The sequence below is a fragment of the Leptonychotes weddellii genome, chromosome 11 (assembly GCF_054177405.1).
Source record: "Leptonychotes weddellii isolate Sample4059 chromosome 11, ASM5417740v2, whole genome shotgun sequence".
In the NCBI taxonomy this organism is placed as follows: Eukaryota; Metazoa; Chordata; class Mammalia; order Carnivora; family Phocidae; genus Leptonychotes; species Leptonychotes weddellii.
The window spans coordinates 9,716,302-9,727,139 of NC_138379.1; the positions used below are offsets into that span (position 1 = coordinate 9,716,302).

General features: G+C 39.9%; 1 protein-coding gene across 1 annotated transcript; it reads right to left on the reverse strand.

Moving 5' to 3' along the window:
- Positions 1-320: 320 nt before the first annotated feature.
- Positions 321-10,396, reverse strand: MS4A2 (membrane spanning 4-domains A2). Its single transcript, XM_006746774.3, has 7 exons — positions 10,238-10,396; positions 8,859-8,982; positions 8,198-8,332; positions 6,240-6,296; positions 5,541-5,696; positions 5,088-5,186; positions 321-4,208 (listed from the first exon to the last, which is right to left on the reverse strand). Exons 1-7 carry the CDS (start codon positions 10,294-10,296, stop codon positions 4,110-4,112), a joined length of 729 nt encoding a protein of 242 aa, XP_006746837.1. The 5' UTR covers positions 10,297-10,396; the 3' UTR covers positions 321-4,109.
- Positions 10,397-10,838: the final 442 nt, after the last annotated feature.

Genomic DNA, 10,838 nt, shown 5'->3' on the forward strand with positions numbered 1-10,838 from the left:
CACGGGGTGGCCGGGTGGTGGGTATTGAGGAGGGCACGTTCTGCATGGAGCACTGGGTGTTATGCACAAACAATGAATCAAGGAACACTACATCTAAAACTAATGATGTAATGTATGGGGATTAACATAACAATAAAAAAAACCCTGTTTTCTGTCTAGAGGATTATTTATAGATTGTTCCATTTGATAAAACATTGATCAAAAAGGAGGACTCCACAAACTGTTCTTGGTCTTGGGCATCACTGAATTGATGCTTTGATTCTCTGTTACTCTTGGTCAGACCCTTACCCTCATACACAAACACAAACACAGACAGGAAATCAACTTAAAGCATTCCAGTTTATTTCACAAATACTAGTAATTGAGGCTACATCAAGAAGATCACAAGCACACAAACAATAAATGACCATATACTGCATTATGGGGTAAAGTGGTTACGGAGCAAGAAATGAAGGCTGGATGAACAGGTGTGCTATCAGGCAGTCTTCATGGAGAAGATGACCTTCACGCTGAAATCTTTAGAAAGTTAATTTGAAGCAATGCATGTGTGAAGAACAGGCCAGTTCTGTGCTCAGTGTATGCCTGAAGTGGGCACGTGATAAAAGGCAGGCAGGGGCAGGACAGCTCTCAGAATAAGACAAAAATTGTGTTGTGTATCCGGGAAAGATATAGTCAACAATTTGGTTAAAATATGAATTGAGTGGGAGAAAGAGTGCTAATGTATGGTACTGTTGTAAAGATAACCTGGATGCATTTCTAGAGGTCCTGGTAGACCAGCCTTAGGAATTTGATGGGAATGTATATGCCACAAAAGTGATGTGATCCAGAATGGGAATATCGCTTAGCAGCAACACAGTCAAAGGGTATATTTTTATGCTGCTATCAAATTTTGAGAAACATAATTTTATTTCAGAAAAATGAAAGTAGAGCAGTGCCTAGGTGGCTCAGTCAGTTAAGGATCTGCCTTTGGCTCAGGTCATGATCCCAGGGTCCTGGGTGTTGGGCTCTCTGCTCAACAGGGAGCCTGCTTCTCCCTGTCCCTCTACCTGCCGCTCCCCCAGCTTGTGGTCTCTCTCCCTCTCTCTCTGTCAAATAAATAAATTTTTAAAAATCTAAAAAAAAAAAAAAAAAAAGAAAAATGAAAGTAGAAAACCTGAGGTACTGGGTTAGATAAGCATACCAAGTGTGTGGTTATGCGATCACTTTCATAGTCTGGGAGAGTTAATATCTTCCTGTCGCTTTCTAATTTTGGCACTCTGAGTACATAAAACATAATTATTTTATTAATGACTTGTGAATATTACCCCAAGATGATTTTGCAGGCTTTCCACAGGACCTTGTCTGCTTACCCTAAGATGTGAACTACCTTTTCCTCCTTTTAATAACAAAAACAGCAACAACAACATAAACATTTTGCTTACTTTTCTTCATGACTTGCTACTCGCCATCTATTTTCTGACTTCTCATATCACATAGTCTCTTACTAAATGCCTCTGCAAATGTTTTATTCACTTACTTACCACCATGCCCTGGTTCGAATTTCTCTGCACCTCTGCCATTCATTCGTCATTGCTGTTGGCTCTGCCCCATCTCCATGCATCCCCTGGAGGCAGACTTCTCTCTCACCCGCGCTGGGGGCAAGACTTCTCTTGTAGACTTTTCTCTTGCCCATGCTAGCAGATGCTGTGTCTGATGGTGAGTTATTCTCTCTTTATTGGACCTTTCTCTACTTTGAGCTGCCCTCTGTCTACTGCTTCACAGTGCACTTTTCTGATAATTCTCGTAACTTCTAAATATCTAACTAAATATCGTAACTGGCTAAATATCTGCCAATTTGGTCTCCTTATCACCTCCAAATTCACTAGGTTTGTTTTTCCTCTTTTTTTCCCTGTGATTATAGGTATGTGAAGGTTAACTTGGCTTCCCTTTGATCTCAAAATAATTCAGAGTGTTAAACTGCTTCATTTGATAATGAGCTCTCTCATAATGACACCAAATTTCATCTTTCCCAAAACTCTGTATTGGACACTGTCAGGCCTCTCCATTGCATTTCTCTTCAGTCACCTAAAAATGAAAGTCTGAGACTGAGCTTAATTTAGGTCTATCTGTGCTCCTCTCTCAATAATTCATATTTCTGACTTCCTATCAGTTCTTTCAACCTTAGCAGGTGTCCTCCTTTGACCAATGGCTTGTCTAACTTTATCCTTTAATTCAACTTGTTAACAAGATCTACCAATTTCTCTTTCACTCAGTGTTTTAGATATGACCATTTCTCTCCATTCCCACTAACTCCCTTTTAGGACAGGTCTTCATTAATTTATTTTCATTTCACATTCCTCATTAAATGATCTTTCCATGTATCGTTTTCCTGTTTTCACCCACCCACCTCACCAGATACTGAGTAACTTAGTAAAACTCCCCACTGCCCACTCATCAATCTGCAAACATTATTGAACAAATTATGTCAGTGAATGTGCTGGTGATTCAGGAAATAATACAGATTTTTATGAGACTTTGTGTCTTTGAAAAAATTATCATTAAGGGGATGTAAAATGTATGCATGTGGAAAGTTACATTTAGTGTAAGTTGTGTGTGTGTGTATTTGGTTTGAAAAATTCATCTTCTAGAGAGAAGAACAATCTTGACTAGAAAACCCTAAAGAATGAGCTGGGATTTAAGGAAGAGATTAAAGAAAGAAGAAATTCAAGCAAGCACAAAAGAGAGGGCAGAACATTGCAAGCCAGGGTGCTGATGTGAGATGGTCAAGCACGAAGCATATTAAAGAGAAAGTTGAAGTGAAATGAGAAAGTGGGGCCATTAAAGTTAGTCTTAATTTAGTGTGTGTGTGTGTGTGTTCCCACAACAAATCCTGGCAGGTAAATTATTTCCAATATCCTGGGCAGGTAAATTATTCCTAATAACTTAATTTCACAGATGAGAAAAGCCAGATCAAGTAAAAAAATTAAATAACTTGCCACAACTAATAAGCAATAGGCTTGGGGTTCCAATGCATTTCATAAGATTGATGATCCTTCAACATTCCATGTTGGATTCTCCATATAAGATCACACATAAGCAGGAAGCGTCCATTGCTAAGCTGATAGGATAAACATCCACCAAAATGACTAACACAGACCTGCAGGATTCTATTCAAATCTCCATCTGACTATCCTCCTAATGCTAAATATCTGCCAATTTGGTCTCCTTATCACCTCCAAATTCACTTCAGAGTAATTTCTTTCTCCTTGTCTACTCTACTTCTCACCTGACCTTGTGGGATACCCTCCCAGAATGTTCACCCATTCACTTCGTAAATACACTTTGAGCTCCATAATGAGGGAAACTGGGAAACACGAGGTGAAAGACACAAGTGTGGGAAATTTCAAACACCTAATTTGTCCTCAGTATATGTTTCCTGCACAGGCTTTGCCCTCTAGATGCTTATAGTCCAGTAGGGGGCCAAATATCATGCACATGTGTAGCTCTTTTGAACTCTGAAAAGGGCTAAGAGCCAAACATGATCAAACTGTCAAAGGTTTTTTTTTTTTAGATTTTATTTATTTATTTATTAGATTGAGAGAGAGAAGGAGTGGGAAATGGGACAGAGGGAGAGGGAGAGAGAGAAAATCACAAGCAGACTCCCCACTGAGCGAGGAGCCGGACATGGGGCTTGATCCCATGCCTCATGACATCATAACCTGAGCCAAAATCGAGTCTGACTCTTAACCGACTGAGCCACCCAGGCGTTCCAAAACTGTCAAAGTTTAACTCAGCGCTCAACCAGCCTTCCACTTGTTTCCTCTATTTGCTCGGTTATAGGCACAAAGCAAATGCTTGCTGATTACATGTTGACTTCCCACAAAAGTTGCTGTACGAGACAGCAATGGAAAACAAGAAAAATAGGAGTCTATCACATATCCACAAATGGGCGGGGGGGGGGCAGTTTAGGTGAACAGAAACAACAGACAGAATATTACCCTCTGGAGAATAAATCTTAATGTAAAACTGGCAGATCATAGACAGAATCGAAATTTTGCCAGTAGCCCCTTAAACAAAGATTTTGTTCTAGACCCTTTGCTGTGAGTCAGAATGTTCTGAAGACATGATTCTTATGAATCAGCGGGAGAAGATGCCTCCACTTTGTCTTCCAACTCACTGTAAATTGGTGAATATATGTTTAATTCTTCATAAAGACGATCTTCTGCAATCTGATGAGGGAAAAATGATTTAATATCAGTCACCAGGAATTTTCCATCACTAGATGACTCATTTGAGAGACCTAGCTCATCTCTTTTTGCCTTTCTGAGTCTCATACTCTCCCTCATTACACCATAATTATTCCCTCCATCTCCAACAAACCAAGCCAGTCTGGCTGGCCAGTGGGCCCAGAAGAAATTATGTCTGTCAATAACAGGTTGGTGAGACTATTATGTGTCTGAACTTGGGTATATTTGCTGTCTTATTTATCTTTGGAGGAAAGTGATAAAAAGGCCACCGGACTTGAATGCTTCAGGCAAGTGGACAGATGGAGAGAGTGTGTATCATCTGGAAGATTTGAATAAGTGTATACACTTCAAGTATTGCTGATTCTTTTTCATACATCAAAGGTATAATGGATGGGTAAGGCAAGTGGAAATGCAGCTGGTTGCCGTGAATTAGGAAGGAAAGAAAACTGAGGCTTCCGAGCAAGTATGAAGGTAAAAGCCAAGAAAAAGGAGAGAGCAGGAACAAATATAAGTGAACTATTCTGGAAGAGAAAATAAGCCCAGATGCCTGAGGGTTTCCATCATAGGCTACCTGCATATTTGTCTCTCATGCTCAACACACTTAGAAGCATATCTGCATTTTCTAAAATTATGAAGATTCTACTTTTCTAATCCTCATTCATGGGGCTATACCATGAGATTTGTGCTCTGATGAGTGGAAATTGTGATTTCAAAGTAAGAGATTTGGAAACCAAAATACTGAAACATGGACAAAAAATTTTCTGGGCGAAATGTTCCATGAAATCCAAGCCGTATTTTTAAGTGATAAAACTCAAATTCTTCAGCTTGTCATTCAGGATTGAGTATCAGGCCTCTACCTACCTTGTTCCCTTGGACTACTTCTCCAACCCCATAGATTATGAGGGACACAGCGCTGCAAAATCCCAGAATGGTGAGAAACAAGATCATTGTCACGATTTCCTGTCAAACAATAAACAACAAGACAAGTAGAGTCACAAGGTAGATACCCTGAAAGTGTGTTCCTTTATAGCAGCCCCTGATTTCATCACCATTTCATCCCCCACCCCCACATGATCAGTCCCAGTGAAGTGACACACACACGAGAAAGCCACAAAATTGTTCGAGGCAGGGGACTCCAACCTCACAGAATTCAGCTGGGGAGGGGGTGGCAGCCAGCATCTCTGTGCATGAACCCCCAGAACACTACATTATGGGATAGAGGTTACAGCAAAGGATGATGTTCATGGAAAAGGAAAAGAGGGCTCTTACTTAGAGTGGGACCCAGATCTTAGCCTTCCCACAAGAAATACATACCATGGAAAAACAAGCTATAAAGCAGAAGTCCTCTCTGTAAGCTTCCTGGCAGTTATAGATATAAACCAAGCTCCTCTTCAGGTTGACCGTCAGGATGAAGATTCCTATCCCAGCAGCTAGGCTGCTGACAGTGTTGGCCCCCAGGGTTCCCCACACCTGATGATGAAGGACAACACTCAGACCTGAGCCTCCACCTGCTAGTGCATTCAATAGACCTGTCTGCATTTTTAGGGCTCGTTGCACCCAGTCAACTTTGCATTGGTTCAAAATGCAAATTAAAACAAGGAAATCTTGGAAACATACTCATTGTTTAATAAGCATCTATAAACTTCTTGCTAGGACTATGTTCAGAAAGACCCACATGGACACACATCATGTCTCCTCAAACAATCTCCTCAGTCAGAAACAAATCATCTATGTGATTGTGTGATTGTACTTACAAGGACAAGGTCCAGTGTGAGGATATTTTTTAAACAAGTGCCAAGGTAATTATGCTTTACTGTTTTCTAAAAAAGACAGCTGATATTTTAATGATTATGTTTTTAATGATTATATCCAACACATAATAGGTTGGAAAAAAACCCCACATATCCACGTTCACTCATAATATGGGATATGATGACACGTCTCTCTCAAGACTCCTAAAATTCCATCTTTCTTATCTTCTCAAGGATGGATAAAGACAGAATGGCAACTCACCAGATAAGTAGCATGTTTCTTTTCAGCCATAAATGGCAAAAATCCAGAAATAACAAACTGTACAAAAGGCAGGGGGGAAGAGCACAGTGAGTCTTGGACCTTTATTTCTCCTTCAGCCCAATCTTCCAAATATAAGGTAAAGTTGTGGGTGCTCTATAAAGCTATATATTAATATTCCCCAGAAGCTCACTATTTTCTTACTCTTATTTACTATAGAGTGCTTCTCAATGTTAAATGTGCATATGAATCATGTGACAGCCTTGTTAAAATACAGATTCCTTTTTTTTAATTGAAGTATAGTTGACACACAATGTTACATTAGTTTCAGGTGTACCGCATAGTGATCCCACAAGTCTATCCATTACGCTATGCTCACCACAAATGTGGTTACCATCTGACCCCATACAACGCTATTACAACACCATTGACTATATTTCCTATGTTGTGTCTTTTATCATTTTGACTTATTCATTCCATAACTGGAAACTTGTATCTCCCACTCCCCTCATCCATTTTGCCCATCCCCCCAACCTCTTCCCCTCTGGCAACCACCAGTTTGTTCTCTGTATTTATGGGTCTGTTTCAAAATGAAGACTTTTATTTAGTTGATCCTGGAGGGGGCTTGAGATTCTTCATTTCTACCAGCCTCCCAGGTGATGCTGACCCTGACAATCCATGGGTTACTTTCAGAGTAGCAAGGTCCAGCAGACCTGCTACATGACTGTTATAAAATGACTCTAATTTGTTGTAATTATTTATTTGTATGGGCATCCTGTGTGTTAGAGTGTCAGCTCCTTTGGGCAAGTAACGTGTGTTTGTGGCATGTATATCTCGAGTCTGACATATGTCATATAGACATACAGTAATTACAAAAATGTACATGGGAGATTTATTGAAAATATAAATCGATAGCACAAATTCAAAACAATTTCAAAGTTTCAGAGTGTATGATGGGTTGAGAGACACCTAATAAGCTAAGTGTATAGAATGAAGGACAATAGAGAGAAGGGTCAAATAAAATATGGCAGAGGTTCAAGGAGAGTCGTGAACAGGTAAGTGACCTGATAAGTTCTGAGTATTTAGCAGAGTGCCAAGCCAATGAGATATTGTTTAGAGTTAAAGTATGTCCTTGTGAATGAAATGTTGATACAAAAACCAGCATAGTTTAATCAAAAATAATTATGCTGCGTGAAGGAAGACAGAGTGTAGAGAGAATATGCTGTATAATTCTCTTTATATAAAATCCTAGAAAATCCAAACTCATCTAAAGTGATGGAAAGCAGATCAGTGATTGCTTAAGGATGGAAAGAGAAGGAACAGAGGGAGGGATTACAAAGGGGTGCAAGGAAGTTTTTGGAGGTGATGGATATGTTCATTATATTGATCTGATAATGTTTTCACAGGTGTACACAGGTGTCAAAATGTGTCAAATTATAGACTTTAAATATGTGCAATTTATTGCATGTCAATTACACATCAATAAAGCTATATATTTTTGTGTCTCATTCAGTCATCTAGTTTAGAAACAGTACAATGATAAAAGGAGATACAATGAGAAAGCACCTAAAAGAGTTTCTAGGACATAGTAGCAGTTCATCAGATGTCCTTTGACCTCGTTTGACCTTGTTCTCCTCACCTCCTCAGTCACTTCCCCCTGCCTTTATGAAGATAACTTGATTGATAAATAGTGTTAGGGACATTTTTCTGGAATTGGATTCTGAAAGTTTAGATTCATTTTTTATTAGCTAAATGTCCCTTGGGCAATTCATTTAACTTTTATCAATCTTAGGTTTCTCATCTGATAAAAGTGTGCTAACATGTTTAACCCAAGTGCTTTGTAAACTGCAATATGTTTATACACTCTAAATACTGGAATAAATAATTGGTTAGACCTGACCTAGACAAGAGAAAAGCTATGTGCAGTGTTATTTCAGAAGCAATTGTAGTTATTTACTCACAAACACTGCTCCCCAGAATGGGTAGCCTGCTTTAAATGATGAAAAAACGTCTTCTTTAAATTCTGACATATTGATCACGGAGCAGACAATTGTTCCAAAACAAAGACATATCAAGCCAACCAGAATTTGGGTTACCTGTAAAAAATGCATATGTTCTATAGAATAAGAAGGTATTTTCCCAAGATTTCATTAAATTCCTTATGATTGAGGCTAAACATGAGAAATTGTTTTGGTGGTTTAGGCAATCTGAGATGGAATTCAAATGCAATATTTTCCAGTATCATCAGGCCGCTCTAAGAATGGATACAGGCATAACCTAATGCAGGAATGACCAACACATTTCTCATGTACCTTTATTTACATAGTCATGGTGGACAACAATAATTGTTCTTTCCATCAAAGTGCAGACAAAACTTATTAATAGGATATTAATGATATTAATCCACCAGCAACTGACCAGAGTTGGCAGATTCTATTTGCCATTCTTATCCTAGTCTTCATGAGGAAATGCTTCTCTCTACTCAACTGGGCCCAGTGTCACCTCTTCATCTGCCAGGTTTCTCATGCCTCATGAATCCAAGTGGGGAAACTGTTCATGCACCCAAATACTCTTTCCTAGAGCCAGTCCTACTCTGGTTGAGGTTGGAAGATGCTCACTCACCCCCAGAAATTCCAGCTCCCTCTTCAAAAATATCAGCCATGTATGGCATGGTGGGGATGAAGCAGCCTTCTCCAGGAAGGGATTTTCATGGAGAGATACTTCTGAAAGTTCAATTTCAGGTGCACTGTGAAGTTTAAACAGAAATTCAACCATGAGAAAATTCTCTCTCTCTCCGTGAAAAGTTCTCAGCTGACAGAAAGGGAGGATCTTGATTGTTTATTTTTTCAAAAATGATCTTGCAATTAAAATCTTCACTGAAATGTGTAAGAAGCTGAGGCTCAGAGGGTCCAAGTTGATGACCAAGATCACTGTCTAGCCAGTGATGGAGATGAACAAAATGGAACAAAAAATGAACCAAGTCCTAATCCAGGGTTACTACACTAAGTTCTTTCCCAGTGATCTATGCTAATGAGTAAAAATAAAAACAGGCACGTTTACCTATGTGTTTCTCAGTCTTTCCAACTCAGAAATGCACCTGAATATATTTTGTCAATGACACACTCAACTTCCTGAGCAGAAAGGAACGGCTCCGAAGGGTTAGTTCAATCTCTATTCCTGCTGTCATCCTCAGAGGCAGCTAACTGGAAATACTGTCCCTTCTAAAACTTTGGTATATACTTAATATTTTGCAGTGATATTCAATCCAATATTGAGTCCCAAAGCTCTGTCATCAGCCTCTCCTAAACACTTTAAAAGGGAAGTCTTTATAAGATGTTCGTCTTCAGTATGCAAAGGAAAACTGAATCATGCACCTCTACCAATCTCACTCATGATTATTTCCCCTCTAAACAGTGGGGCAGGATCCCATAGCTTGAGGTTCACAAAGAATAACCAATAAGGAGCCCCAGGTCATGTTGAAAAGTTTCCCTTAACATATATCAGATGCAGAGGCAAGAAATCTCAATTGATAGTATGAACTCCCCTACCTCAATCCCAGAATATGAGCCCCTGCTGCAAAAAAACTGAAGTTATTTCCAGTCACAAGCTGAGTAAAAACCTTCCTCCCTATCACCCAGAGAGAACTACTGGCAAAGTATAGCAAAGAGCTTCTTTATACTCTTTTTTTTTAAGATTTTATTTATTTATTTCACAGAGAGAGACACAGCAAGAGAGGGAACACAAGCAGGGGAAGTGGGAGAGGGAGAAGCAGGCTTCCCGCTGAGCAGGGAGCCCGATGCGGGGCTCCATCCCAGGACCCTGGGATCATGACCTGAGCCGAAGTCAGACGCTTAATGACTGAGCCATCCAGGCGCCCCTATACTCAATATATTAATTAAACCAGATGGGTCTGTGCCTAAATCCATGAACTGGCATCTCCCCAGCACTGTGACTATCTCTGGCCCACTGGGAATAGGAAAAAAATAGTAGCTTGTACTTACCTGGAGGGCGCTTGTGGGTTTGGGAGAGCAAGACCTGCTCTGCTATTTTCAGGGTCCATTTCTTCATCACTTGAGCTGTCCACCAGTGAGGAATGTTGTTACGGTGAGCGTTGGTGGGCTTCCTTCTGCAGTGTGCTCCACATGGGCAGTTAACCTGGGTTGGCTCATGACACTGATGACTATCTTCATACTTAAGACATTTGTCAGATAAGTTTCCCAGCTGATTAAGAGCAATAGGGTTTTTCATTTGTTAGTTTTTTAGAATGAAGAACAAAATTGAGGACTGAACAGGGAGTGGTATGAAATGCGGACATTTGAGACCCCTGGAGAATAAATCTGCCTGAGCCCAGCACAATTTACAGAACCAACAAATGAAACAGTTTAGTGGAGATTGAGAAGGTGAGAGAGAATTGCAGATCAGAAAGAGATGTTCTTCCTTTCTGGAGCTTTCTCTACTTGACCATTTCTGTATCAGAAGTTTCCCAAAGGTACCTCTGGAAACCTGTCTTCCTTGTTTAAGGCATAGGGGGCTTCACACATAATCTAGGGCTGAAACACTACCAGTGAGTGTATCTTAGCCTCTGAATCTCTGGATTTGTCT

Excerpts from the sequence above, each read along its gene's own strand:
- MS4A2 (XM_006746774.3), bottom strand. The coding sequence starts at position 10,296 with ATGGACCCTGAAAATAGCAGAGCAGGTCTTGCTCTCCCAAACCCACAA. Across the intron at positions 5,697-6,239 it reads AGAAACATGCTACTTATCTG|GTGTGGGGAACCCTGGGGGC; the intron begins GTGAGTTGCCAT and ends CTTCATCATCAG. Across the intron at positions 5,187-5,540 it reads TTATAGCTTGTTTTTCCATG|GAAATCGTGACAATGATCTT; the intron begins GTATGTATTTCT and ends ATTGTTTGACAG.